Below are 14,276 nucleotides of genomic sequence, written 5' to 3'. Positions count from 1 at the left end.
ACACAGCGAAGGCAATCAGGAGAGATCTCGGATGAACCAATTGATTGCCTGCGCTCTGTGTGCAGGCGAAATTAAAAAAGTTGGCTTACAGGTCGACGCCTCGGTAAACGCCTCGGCCGCTAATTTCCCGATACTGAACATCTACTCGCGCAGCCGTTTCATGCTCGCAATATCAATTATCGCTATCTGTTCTTGTCCGTGTGCCGATATAATCGTCGCGGATACAAGAGGCCGAAGTACGGTGCGTATGTATGGACGGGTAATATCGCGTGCAAATTGTGCGACGTTATGCGGACGACGCGTGACCATCGTTCGCGCGTGGCGGTCGGAATACTTTCATTCTATAACCTCCTCCCGCGGGAGGTTTTTATTACATTGCTGGGCGATTTTATAAAGGCAATAAAGATAACGTTCCTCTTCCGCGTAAAGTTCGATCCAAATCGTAACCTAGGTGAAAGAACTGTGCCATCGAAAATTTCGAGTATGTATACGACGGTCTCTAGCCATTTTAAATTGAAAGGTAGAACATCATTAATCAATTTTATGAAGGTATAAAGAATATTTAGGAAATGTGCCGATAAGCGAAAAAATGTACATAAATTCGCACGAATAATATTATTAGACAAAGATCCAGCTCGACCGTACATTGGCACATTTACTTGATTTATCATAAACGGTCATGACTCACTTAATATATTATAAAAAGAGTATTACGCTCAAATCTTATTAATCAATTCTTTTTTTTATCTCAGCTTCCTCAAGTCAATCAGCGATAAAGTCGTCAGAAGGAAGTATATAAATTTATAATGCTCATAAAAACGCTAATAAACGCTAATAAATATATTTTTGCTTGAAATGTCATACAGAATATTGACCGGGTATATGTTTCAACATATGGTAGTGTGCGTCGACCAAATTGGGCCGACCAACGTCTACGTCCTATGATCAAACGCGTTTCTCTTTTATTCGGACATCTTCGAACCGCCGCGGTCGTCCGCGTGGTTACAGGATCCGTTCGCAAGTCAGCTTCCTTCTCCGCCTGTGCGCTCTTCAAAGCGCCGCCGCCGGTCGCCAAGTATTCCCGTAGTCAGCCAGACAGGAGCTTAAAGCAATTTCGGCCAGGTGTGTGTCCCGATGCGGTGGACAGGCGACTTGGTGAAATCTCTTCAGGGCGCCGCAGAGTGTCCCGATCGCCTCGTCGACCCTCTCGTTCTCCATACCGGCCAATCCACGGTCGTAGAGAGCCTCGCACTCCCGCAGGCACGCGAGTCGATCCTCCAAGCAGATTTTCTTTTGACAGTCCGGGCATTTTATCGGCTTACCTTGCCGGGCTTGCAAGTGTAGTCCGCTGCACCCTGCCGTAGGACACCTTGGGGCAGAGAGAAAAACGTCAAAAGGATATTTCGCGGATTCTCTTTCTCGTCGCAAAGATTTTATTATGAGAAAAATCAAATTGTTATCATATATGTTATTTCGTAATTAATTTCTATAAAATTATTCGAAAATATTAATTTTAAGATGCTAAAAAGTGCAACATTTATAATAGTTTTTATCATTATCTTTGACTTATAAAAGAATTTTAAAACCACGATCTTTTTAATAACAATTTGAAATCGATTTTTTCCTTCTCAGTAAAAATATCGAAGACCTTTTATCGCAATTTTCCTATTTCTTGTATCACTTATACATATTTGTAATAAAGCTAATACAAAAAATTAAAATATTAAAACATATTCCGTTTGAAATTGTCTGAAGAACATGGCTTTGTTATCCATTCGGCTCGCTAATATTCCGTACGAATGTAATTAAGGATATACATAGCACAGCAGCAAAAATGCGAAACAAAGATGCTTCAGTCGGTATTAAATCGTTCCTCCAAAGAGAGAACCGTCAACGGAGACGCGCACTTAAAAGAATTACATTTGCGTTAGCGTGATGATGAAATAATTACTCGTAATTGAACTTTTGCCTGACGCTCTCAAAAAAGAATTCCGTAGTTTATTTGTCTAAGAGAAATACCGTCCTCGGAGCTGCGCTCCGTTTGTTGACGTAAAAGACGCAACGTAACGAGTAGTGGTGCTGCTACCCAGAAAATTACCACGAAACACGAAACTGATAAAAGCACCTGCCCGTGTCGTTGGAGTTGGTATAAGAATCTTACGACGACGATGAACAGAAGTACCTTTGACGACAGGAGCATTTTTACGGTACAGGAGCTTCTTCCCTTTGAGGAACTCGCCTCATCAGGACTTGCGGTTTTTAACGATCTTGAAAAACATCTGCTAACTCTCTCTCTCTCTCTCTCTCTCTCTCTCTCTCTCTCTTTCGGTCGCTTGTTATTCTTCCCGTGTGATATTCTTGTACTTTTACTCGTTGCTGCGGTTTACCAGCATCTTTATTGGGACACTCAAGCCGGATTTGCAGTTAAATGACGCGAAAGAAAGAATTAATCGTCTTAATTAAAACGTGCGCCGCGACACGAAGCGCGTACGTTTCCAGACGTTAATAACTAACTTTTTGCATTACTTTTCCGATAGATACTACTTCGCTAATCTGTCGACATGGAGACATTTAGCCGGAGGGAAACTTAAATGCCGATACGATCGTTCATTAAGACAAATTAAATTACTTCGTTAATGAGCTTGATCTTGGAGAATTTAAATGGACTTACCTCAATCTGACAAAATCGTTCGTCAGATTCTCGAAGCGCGGCCAATCTTCCTGGCAGGCTTTGCAGGTACATCGGAACCAATACCTTCCCGCCAGTGTCCTTTGACGCTCGGCGAGGGTCCTCTTCGTAAATATCGGTCCGTAGTTTTCGGCAATAACGTCGCCGGGCCGCAGACCGCGAACCGCTCTTATTACGATATGTCGGCCGACAAAGTACCTGCAATCGGACACAAAAGGAAGATTCTGATACTACCCCATAAACGCACGTCGTAACGAAAATTAACATGTTCGCTATTAGGAGTACAAATCTCGATATACGGTAGCTACGTCAGCTAATTATAGCTAAAAGAATTTTCATATGTAGACGGCGACTATAAATGAAAAGTATCAAAATTTGGATAGTAAATTAAATTGCGTTTTCCAAAGGATGTCAAACGTTAATAATATAATTATGATTATAATTAATATTCTAAGAAAATTTTTAGAAAGTATATACATTTCCTAGCATTAAATATTTCATATTTTTTGTTTAATATATATACGTATTTTACATTTTTCTATATGAATACACAGCGCAGGTTCCATTTCTATTATTTAGATATTTTATCTCAATCAAGTGAACGATGGCAAACGCGTCCACGTATTGTGTTAAAAGTCGTTAACCGCCGCGGTCTCTATCCGAAGCAGAAGTTATTATCGCAAGTATACGGGTTAATAAATCGAAAAACGGGGGAGGGCGACGCAATCACTTTGCAATGAAATAATAATCGTAATCATCACAATGGCCCCGGCGACGTTAATAACGTGAACAGTAACAATTTCCGCTCGCACCGAGAGTAGCGCAGACGAGTTTGTGACATTACGGAATAATGAGCGCGCGCTGGTGTAATTTCGCGTATAATAGCCGCGACCCACGAAGTCATCACAGACGCGTTTTAGTGCTGCCCGAAAATCCACGTACTTAATTAGCGTTAATAGATCCGCAGCAGAAGCATCGGTATATTCCCCAGGAGGAGGAACTCAATTCTCCGAATGTGTTATTCGGCTTTAAACATTTTTTCCGATACATTAAATAAATTATTTTGAAGCGAAAACAGTCGTCTCTTGAGTATCGTTAAAATTATTTACTTAAAAGAATCGGATTCGCGAGGATTATTTCGTTTTCCCCATCAATTTCGTCAGTTTTCCGTAAGAGCTCGCGGATTCATGTAAATTCGATGAGAGGAATTTATTTTGGCGGAAAGACAAAGGAGTTTTCCGGCGACAAAACGCGGGAAGTTGTTGAAGGGCCCCGGGGAAACTTCGCTTAACAGACTGCGGGCCGGGCGGTCGCGGGTCGATTAATAAATTTGCGCACGATGACACAGGCGATTGTGTACCGTCTAGTTATACTAATTAGCTCTCACGCCGGTCTATTCTTTAAAGCGGCCACGTTATTAATATGCAAATCAGCACGAAGCATCTCGCCGAGACGCCAAGTTCACCGAGACCGTGTGTAATGTGTAGATCATATATGTATTCTCATTTATGCATCCTCATTTAATTATTTTGCGTAATTGGAAGAAAATTTCAGAGTTAAGGCCAGAGCTCACGGAAAACCGTAAGCATTAACATTTAAGCAGTAAGCAAGCCGATCAATCACAGATGAGAGTTTTAGTTTCATCCACAACTTTCGACTGATTTGACCGATTCGCTTACTGCTTCTATTTTACTGTTTATGTTTTCTGTGTGTCGCGACCTTAACGAATTGTGGGTACAGTGCTATACACAATACATATCGGCAACGGGAAGAGTGTTATTTCATAGGGCCGGGTAGCTTAGTGGTAAAAGCAATCGCCCGGCATGCGAAAGATCCGGGTTCGATTCCCGGTCCAGTCGATCGCGCTTGATATTTTTCTCGTCCCTAAATAACGACACACTTCTTCGTCGCGATGCGACTCGTTTATGGACGACTCCACTTTCTCAATTTTGTAATACTTGGCATTCTGATCGTCAGTCTGCCTGGAGGTCTTGCGTGAATATACTCCGCTCTCAGGAAGTTTTCAGCGCTGATGTTAAAGGTCTGTCACTTCTGGACATGAGTTCCAAAGCAGACGGTCCTAATATTGAAAATTTGTCATCCGTGGAATTTTCATTCCTGGACAAAAGTTCCAAAGCACGTGGTCCTAATATTAAGATCCTATCGGTCTTAGTTGGTGTGAGAGATGTAAAAAATGTTCGTCTCCTTAATGGTGATACGAAAAGAAACAACCATTCACAACTATCGCCAGTGTCCAAAGGGCTTCTTCTTTGATTTGATATCAACGTGAGCTGGATAGCTTAAATGGTGAAGAGCATTCGCCCGGAAAAACGAAAGGATTCGATTCTTGGAATCACCCGCGCCCTTTTTTTTTCTTCGTGTAGCGGAGATAAAAGTCCAACAAGTTGTAAAATATATTTAGTAACAAAGTAATTTATTTTCATACATTCTGCTCTTCTCTGTTAATTTTTTATTAAATTAGCGCGTGATAAATGAGAACGATAACACATGAATGGCATCAGATCTTCGCATATATTGTACATTTAAACTCTGAATCAATCATTTACATACTTTCTCTTGTCACGCATCTTAAAACTTCGCTCTAACGCGAAATGACTTATTTGAGTTATTTTTCCATTACAAGAGACGAGGAATAACGGAGGAAGCAGTATACACAAGAAAAAAGGGGAAAAGTAAAAAAACGTGTATTATATCATATGGTATAATTTCCGAAACTACCCTTTTTAATTCCCCGCAGCTCCAGCGATTACGTCAGGAAGCGCCAGTGTATTCGCGTATTACTTCTCATTTCTGCGAGATTTATTTGACACCTCGCGTCGGTGAATATTCTCGCGCCTTCGTATTCGAAAATAGGTATACATATTTCACGGTACATTTCGCTCTTTTACTCTCGAGGATTACCAGATTCTTGGTCCTTTTTTTATATTCTGCTGTGTTTGCTTATTTTGTGCGCGTGCGAATACATATAGGGTACGGACGCAGTTGTGTCTGGTCTTATGCATCTTAAAAAAGAGAACGTTCTTTTTCTTAAGAAGACGTCATCTTCGGTCATGACGAATGACCAAAGCAATGACGAATCGCTCGCTCGCTCGCGACGATTACATTAGGTCTCACTTCTGCTCGCAGAAGGTTCAATTTTTTCCAGAGATGGACTCCCCCCTCCCCCCCCTCGAAGAATGTCTTTATCTTCCCCTTGCTCACCTCGTCACCGCGGGATAGCAGTCGTGATTGAAACGGGCGACTGTGGGATAAATTGCCACGCCGAGATAGACCGGTCGGCTGCCACGAAATCGATGCTCCGCGCTCACTCGCGTCTCGAAGAACTCGTGGGCGTTGAATTGGAGCAGCTGCAGGTTCCTTAGCAGCAGGGCTGCCACGGTGATCTCCTCGGCACCCGGGACTTCTGCAAACTCGCCAAAGTTTCCGATATTAGTGTAGCTCCCTTCTGTGCATTCCTCTATTCTCTCTTCTTCCCTTCATTCCTCCCCCCCCCTATTCTTAGCTTCCCGGCAAAAACTTTCCGCGACTCTTTCCGCTGAACGCTGTTAAAATTACGGTTTTATGGCACGAGCGGATGAACGCCAGGCCGCGCGGAGAATTTGCTGAATCGAAAGTTCGCCCTCCGCGCGAGCAAGCACATTTTTTTCTCCTTTCCTCTCCTCTTTCGACCTCGACTACTCGCGATCCGGTAAATTACCCTGAAAGTTAAATACAGCCCCCGCGAGAAGGAACGTACGTTACGGGTGTAAAGTGGCTGACGATAAGTACCGTCGTCCGGCGTGGGGCACGCGAAGAAGCCGACTCTCTGCAGGCATTTGAGCAGGAAGGCCGCCATCAGCGATCTCTCCAGGAAGTCTTTGCTCGTCCGTCTGTCCGCGTGCGTCACCAAGTTGTACGGGGCCATGTCGACGCTCTCGTCGTCGTCGTTGCTCTCGCGACGCTCCTTTGTGCCCTTCTCCTCCATCATCTCGGTAATTTCCTCGCCTCGTCTCGATGCCTTAAGTTTCCTCCGTCTGATTCTTCTTTTCGCCGACTTGCTGCTCGCCGGTAATTTCATGTCATGCGTATTCGGCGTCGTTGTCGTCGTCGTCGTTGTCGTCGTAGTAGATGTGGCCGCCAAAGGCACCGCGGCCTCTTCCACGATGTTCTTTTTCAACTCCTCGTAGATCTTCAAACACTTTCGCGGGCCCTCCTGCGTCACCATCCGAAGAGCGACCATGCTGAGCACGCTCATGCCAGAGCCTGAGGGGAGGAATTTAAGAGCGGCTCGTAATTACCCTGTGAGAGCCTCGGCCCGTAGGGCGCTCGAGATAATGCCAGGTCGCGCGTGTGTAAAGTGTAGCTTTTACTTAACGAGAAAAATACCTCGACGAATGCGATGAAGTTTATTATTGCGCTAATTATTACATCGCAAGTTTTATTAATTTGTATCAAATGTGTTTGATGTAAAAAAACTGTAATATTAATTGAGATACCAATAATATTTTTCAATTATATCGGATTGAAATAAAAAGTCGGAGTCTCTCCAATAGGCTTTATTTTAGTGGAATATTTTTATGAAAAATATTTCGGTTATTAATCTTCAAACATCGCGAGAATTGATGGCAACAATTGAAATCCGTTTAAGTTTAGGCAAAAGCTAACTATGTCTGTTATCGCAATGTCCGCTGAAACTACATCTGTTATCGAAACGCTGTATATATTATACCGACATTAAGTCGTCTGTTCATGTGTATGTTCTTACCTATCAGCAACGCCAGGACTTTGCACTCGTACTTGTGATACGTCGCCATCGCGACATCCTTGCATTTCTTTCCGCAAAAGGCAACGCAGCTGCAGTGGGGGCACCCGACCGGCGCTCTTAGTCTAAAAATTTCCCGAATATTCGTAAATCGATCGAAAGGAGAACGGGGTTAGTCCGGAGGAAAGGAATTATGCAAATTGACGAATAAAAGCCGAAGGAGTTCAACCTGTGAGTTCAAGATTTTATCTAGGTAAATTTGAGACCGATCAACAATTTCAAGTAATACGTTCTAAATATAACGAACAACTTAACGAATCTAAGTCGCTTTGTAAAACGTCATGAATTCCAAAAGTTGATTTACAAAAATAAAGAAAATTTATACAAACGACATGAAAGATACTATAGAATAACGTCCAGAAAAACCAATTCCCGGCGTCTTTAAAGTTAGTTTAAAGCTGGAACCGGATTACCAATGGCGCCGTTCGCACATATTGAGACAATTTATTCGTTCGTGTTCGCTCGCGCTTGCTAGTTCGGTCTGAATCCGGCTTTGAACGTCGCCTTTAAACATGCGTGCCGTTCTGAAAATTTTCGCGGCTTGATCAGCGCACGCAGCTTTTATCTTCGCGTAATAACGGATCTTTTTCCCGTTTGCATATGTCGTTCGTCGCGCGCCTCGCTCGACCGTCGCTCGGGTTAATGAAATCCATTTTCTCTCTTTCGCCGTCGCGGGTTTATCCGTAAAAAGCTGCGGATAACGGGGTGAACGAGGGTGGTGGGGCCGCGCGCACGTAGACAAAGCAGAAGCTACACACGGTGGATTACGCGTCGCCTAAGGCCCGTGTCCATTAAATCCGGAAGGGAAAGAGAAGAGAGAGCGAGAGAGAGGGGGAGAGGAGAGGAGAAGGACTCGGGTGAGAGAACCCGACGGCAATTTTCTCCTCACCTCGCATAACAATGCTGACAATGGGTTCCGTAGAACTCGGGCAGGAGACAGCCCGCCAGCGGCGGCTCGACTAACAGAATATCGCCCGGATGTATTTCCGCGGTTGCAACGGCGTGTTTACCCGCTGTCGTGGTCTCACGGATTTCCAGGGCACCGGACGACCAACGAAGCGCGGAATTAACGGCGCCATTTAACGGCTTGTTGTCGCTGCCACCGCCGCCGCCGTTGCCTGCGAAAATGCAGCACAGTGTTTTCATGGGGTAAAGTTTCGTTCTAACCGAGTTAAAGAAACGGCAGGTATCCAGGAACGGCGGGATACGCAAGTTCCTCGAAGGTTATTTGAACTCTATTACGCAACAAAAACGTTAGAACGCTCGCGAAATGAGACGAGGGGAGAAGGCGGGATTGGTGGGAAGAGCGAAACAATTCTCGCGATACATTGAAGATGTACAATGTTAAATTCATAGTGTAAAATTATACTCAATTGAGCCATTTTTATAGGTCGCCACTGCTCCTACTAAATATGCCAATATGTAGTTAATGTAACTAGATCAATAAAGTTAGAATAACACTGTTGTGTTAAAATAATAAATTTTGACACACAATGGTAGTTAAAAATAACAAAATGTTATTTAATTCAAGGTATCGGTTTAAATTTCATCCTTTAATACTTAATAGTGTACATACTGTACATAAATATAATAACGCCAACGATGTATATATTTAGCTTCGTCGAATATACACGCTATATGCGTGGTACTCCGCGAACGGTATCGAAAATCCGGGAGCGCGGCTTCGTTTTTTCCCCTCCCTCGTTTTTTCGCCGCGGATTTTCGATACGAGGGTATAAAACGAGAAAATAACCCTTCTCCAGTGCGCTCTTTCGCCTTCGAGCGTTTCGGATATCATTCGGCAGTGCTTCGCGCACGCGCTGCCATATTCCCTTCGCACTCTCTGTGCGCATACACGCGCGTTATCTCGAGGATGCTCGACGAGATAGGCGTGGAGCGTAGCGCTCTTTGTCCCGCGCCTCCGCGTCGATTTCCATCGGCGAGGGTGGGTTGGGTTCGGCGGCGCGAAAAGTTCCGGCCACGCTCTGCCGTTCATGAATGAACGGCCGGAGAAGGGCGAGAAGGGAGGTCGTGTACTACGGCCTACTACGGGCCGTAGTACGCGCGCCGGCTGACGGCGTCGGTTTATCGCGACGAGGCACGTGTGCGATAAGGAAGGACGAAAGAAGAAAAGAAAAAGAGAGAAAGGAGGAGAAGTCGCACGACTGCGCGGCGATCTTGCCTCGGCTTTAGTCCCGTGATCGAAATCGCGAGCTCTGCCCGCAGATCGCCGATAACGATTCCGCGGAGGAAAGTCGCAACGAATCTGGGATGAATCTCGTCGACGAGCTGGAATCCTCGCGCGGAATCGATTGTCTGAGACGATTGCAAAATACCGATTGCATGTGACCGAACTGAGAAGAAATCTGCGGGATATTGCTTATTTTTATATTGTTTGTAATTGCTTATTTTTAAGTTGTCGTGATTTCTGTTTAAAATATTTATAAATCAATTATTTTTTAAATGTACAAATAATGTTTACATATTTAGAAGTAAATTTAGAAAAAAAAATATATTTTTAATAATAAGAATGAGAGAGAGCCATTCCTAAAATTAGAGTCGTTAGAGGATCGGATTCAATCGCGATAAATCACAAAATTCATTCGGCGCAACAACGTGTCTCCGATAACGGAGCTTATATAATGAAGCGACGCCGTCTTCGTTTTCTTGTTAATCCGATTTACACGTGGAAAATCCGCCATGATTTAAGACCCGCGCAAGGGATCTCCGGGTTAACAAGAATGTGTAAACAAGCCGCAATCCCGCGCGAAACGCCATTTCCGGTTATCTCGGCCCGCTACGCTCGCGTGTGGCATGCTGCCCACTGTGGGGTGTTCTAATGAATGGAAGAAGTTGCTACGGTCCGAAGGGGGATGTGTGTACACATGACGAACCGATTAATCACGGTCCGTCTGGAAAAGACGATATCCGTGATATCATCGTGCGAAGCTCCCAGCTTCGCTTGGAAAGTGCGTTTTAATCTTTGACCCGCATCGTCGAAGGGTATAGATAAAATTAAGAATTTCTGAGTAAAAGCTAATCGAGTTCGACGATGGCGTAAATAATCTCTTGAAATTTTCATTTTACACGAATTATCACGACCATAATAAATTCACGGCGATATCTCGTATATAATACTGTAATTTATGTCTGTCCGGTTTGACGTAAATTTCGAGAGGGAAATAAGCGGTCTCCTATCGTATTCATTTCGATATTATAAAAACATTATCCGGTTACGCTTTCCCTTATATTTTTCACTCGTCATTCGCGTTCGCGTACATTTCATCTTGTCGCGGCATCACGGACGTCACGGAATAATCACCGACGAGCGCGAGTCACATCCGCTCGAATTTCATCCTCGCGACTTCGGATTTTTCCCCCGTTTGTACAGTTAACGAAACGTACGTCGCGCCCGTCGTCGGTCGAAAAAAAACGCGGGGAATAATGCCCGCGGACGGGTACGGAGCGCGCGTTAAAATTGCAGGTCCATTTACTAATTTACGATCCGGCGGACCGATTACCGTGAAGAACATACGGCGCACGATGAATGGAGAAAATATTCATTCGCGCGCGCACGCGAAACTTCCACGTGGATAACATGAATTTATATTTACTTGTTATTCATGAGGAATCCCTGTTTTGAAATCTGGCAAAGACTCTGAGATTCTCTACACGATCATGATCCTTTCATTATTTCCAAATTAAAAAACGTTAATCAGCCCAACTAATAACTCCATTTATTCGCCTAATTAGCGAAATCGCTACAATTAACATAAAAAAATACACCTTGCATGGCCAGGATATTTTATTAAATTCCCTTCTTGAAAACTATCGTTTCCTTCTTTTCGAGTTTGTCTTGTTTTTCATTCATTAAGAACGCGCAAAAACTTTAGGATTAAAACCAAAGTTTTCGACCGTTTTTCTGTTAGCAAATTCTGAAAAATTAACGCTCCAGACTGCCATTATTCCAGGTAAAAAAGTCATATTACGAGCTGAAGATTAATCGAAGGCAGCAGCGCTGCGATAAAGAGGGTGTGATAAGTTGTAATAATTGAGTCATAAATATCAAATATTCTTTCCGAAAAGAAGGGATGCTTACCTATGAATAGAAAATAAATTACTAGCGGGGACGAGTCATTTAGAAAAAGTATTCAGAAAAAATAAATATGTATATACGATTTATTCTCAAAAATAATAAAATTTGTCGCGGCATCGGAAGTTATTTACGAGTCAAGCAAATATATCACAAGTTCCACAATGCGTTCGCGCAACCGGAATTTTAAGAAATTAGACGAGTCCATTTGCGGCAACGACGCTGATACTTTGAACGTTCTTCTAATTTGATTGGATCGCAGTCAGGCTCGTGAGTGGTTACAGACCGAGGGCGGGGGCTGAAGTAAATGAAGTTTAGCTACGAACGGCCGCACCTGCAATGGCAACCCTCGAATCGCGCGTTTCCGGCTTAAGCCACGAGCCCTCGAGGGGCGCTTTGCGGCGCTAGAATTCGACGTTCGAAAACAAAGAAGCGCTTGTCTCTGTTTGAGCGCGCGAAACGGTCCCGGGCTGGCTCAGCCGAGGGATGCTCTTAACGATCAATTAGTCGGGCGTAGCCTCGGCTCGCATTCAGGCTTTGGACAAGCAGGAAATAATTCCTTTATATTATCGGAACGAATCACGTCTCTCGAGAATAGTTTATTTTGTTTGCACTTATTCGAAATAAGAGCAGTCGCCTCGGATCCTATTTCGATTCAATTCAACAAGTAAATTTTATATTCTAATATATTAGAATATTAATATATTTTAATATATTAGAACCGCTCCCCTGTTTCGATTCAATTCAATAACTAAATTTTATATTCTAAAATATTAGAATTTTAAATTAGAATATAAAATTTACTTATTGAATTGATTCGAAATTCGCTCAATCTCGCTAATAAAATTCGCTTATTAAGATTCATTAATTTGAGCTTAAGAATTTTAACATTTTAGACATTCAATTTTAAATACATCTAATCCCTCGACCACATCCACCCTGAGATTTTGTCGAAAGAAGAATCGACGCCAAGATTCAAGTATTCCGCCATTAAAATTAAGAGCGCCGAGGAGTATTCCTACGTGCCGTGTACGTGCAGCGAATAAGAAAGACGGACGTAACTGCGAGAGAATTTATTAATTAATATAAAGCTAATTACTGAAGTTGATGCACGCAAAGTTATCGTTCCAAGGCGGAACTTTTCCCCGGTCGAGAAAAGACTTTCAATTTATTCCCGCCACTTAGCGTTAACGGCTCGGCGAATCGGGAAGATTTTCTAAAAAGTTTAGGGAGATAAATGAATTCAATCTGATGAGTATTAAAAGAGCGGTACGAGAGAGAGAGAGAGAAAGAGAGTATAAATGTATCGCCGCGATGCGACCAGAGACGACCGGCGGATGCTCTATGCCACGACGCGTCTTTTAATTTAATTCTTAGTCCACGAAGCAAACAAAGTTTCGTCACTGCCTGAGAAATTCCAGGCATCCTCATCTCTGCGAGCCTGCGAGTTCGGGCCGTTCTATTCGTTCGTCTATACATATACCTATATTGTATACAAGAGAGAAGAAGAGAAACGGGGAGGAGGGACCATTTACCCCTGAAAAGCTGGGAATATCGCTCGCCGCCATTACTGCGGAATAAAATTGAAAAAATAGTTATTTTTTTGCCTATCAACGCTTTTAAAGCGTCCGTCAGTGACGCATAAGCGGCATTTATACGAATAAAATATGCAGTCGAGAGTGCGCGCGCGCGCGCGATCAATCCCGCTGCTAGTCCATCATCCCCGTTCTCTCTACGATGATCGGCGTTACTCGCCATTAATCACAGTTATCGGCGAGAGATCAAAATTTCATATTTTTTAATTCCGATCGATTGATCGCTAATTGCCAGCTCGGCGATTACGGCCACTCGCGTAAATAAATCGAACCGGGGCCGTTTCCGATGCTAAATACGGCACCGTCGCTAAATATTCGCGTAGTTATTTTATTACCCTCCGATAAAGCGCCCGAATAAAAATCTAATTAAACTCAGCGCGCCCGGAGTGCTTTTATCCGGAGTCCGATAATCGTATCTCTCGCATCATGAAACGTTCGTGAAATAACGACGAATATATGTTTCGTGCCTTCGGACACGTTACGTGGGCGAATCGCACAAAATCGGCATACAAACGATTTCAGGGCGAAACTAGATCAGCGCTGTCAGACGCAGATGTGTCTTTTCGTATGACAGCACGTTTAAAATTAGCGAATAAGAAATTTCAATATATAATACTAAAATTGTGAAGAGCTACAGTGAAATACGATTAACCTACATTAAAATATCGATCCTCTTTCACTCTCTTTCTGCTCTCTTCTTCTATAAATATATAATATTTACGTAATAAACGTACTGTCGCTGTTATTTATGTATCTGTTTCTCTGTTGCGTATTATTTATAACTGTCGTAACATTCAGTAATAGCAATATAATTTTAACTTAAATGTAGGGGAGACCGGGGCTAAGCCGACACTATTTTTTCAAAGGCAATTTTTAATATTTAATTAAAATTTTTAGGCAAATTCAATGATATATATTTAAAGAGTGTTTCTTCAGGTATAAAATTGATTCAGGAAGTTTTGCTGTACGTCGCTTTGTTTTGCCGCCAGGAAAGGAAAAGTGACGCGAAGACAAATTTTCGAATTGAAAAATGACGGGGCGAACTCGACACTTTGCCTGATCGACACAATTTGATCT

General features: G+C 43.0%; 1 protein-coding gene and 1 non-coding gene across 9 annotated transcripts in view; one reads left to right on the top strand and one right to left on the bottom strand.

Moving 5' to 3' along the window:
- Positions 1-817: 817 nt before the first annotated feature.
- LOC139811376 (SET and MYND domain-containing protein 4) overlaps positions 818-14,276 on the bottom strand; it is a 35,613-nt gene continuing 22,154 nt past the window's right edge. For 7 of the 8 annotated variants that reach the window (XM_071775645.1, XM_071775641.1, XM_071775642.1 and 4 more), the window contains 6 exons: positions 8,401-8,629; positions 7,455-7,576; positions 6,479-6,952; positions 5,912-6,113; positions 2,672-2,887; positions 818-1,369 (listed from right to left, as the gene is read on the bottom strand). In XM_071775645.1, coding sequence (XP_071631746.1) covers positions 1,051-1,369; positions 2,672-2,887; positions 5,912-6,113; positions 6,479-6,952; positions 7,455-7,576; positions 8,401-8,629 — 1,562 coding nt within the window. In that variant the 3' untranslated portion in view covers positions 818-1,050. The remainder of the gene's footprint in view (positions 1,370-2,671; positions 2,888-5,911; positions 6,114-6,478; positions 6,953-7,454; positions 7,577-8,400; positions 8,630-14,276) is intronic. The other variant, XM_071775646.1, reaches the window with a different exon arrangement.
- Positions 4,477-4,548, top strand: Trnaa-ggc (transfer RNA alanine (anticodon GGC)). Its single transcript has one exon. It is a non-coding gene; the product is annotated as a tRNA-Ala (tRNA).

This window comes from Temnothorax longispinosus, chromosome 4 (genome assembly GCF_030848805.1).
Source record: "Temnothorax longispinosus isolate EJ_2023e chromosome 4, Tlon_JGU_v1, whole genome shotgun sequence".
Classification (NCBI taxonomy): domain Eukaryota; kingdom Metazoa; phylum Arthropoda; class Insecta; order Hymenoptera; family Formicidae; genus Temnothorax; species Temnothorax longispinosus.
This window is presented reverse-complemented; position numbering and strand designations above follow the sequence as displayed.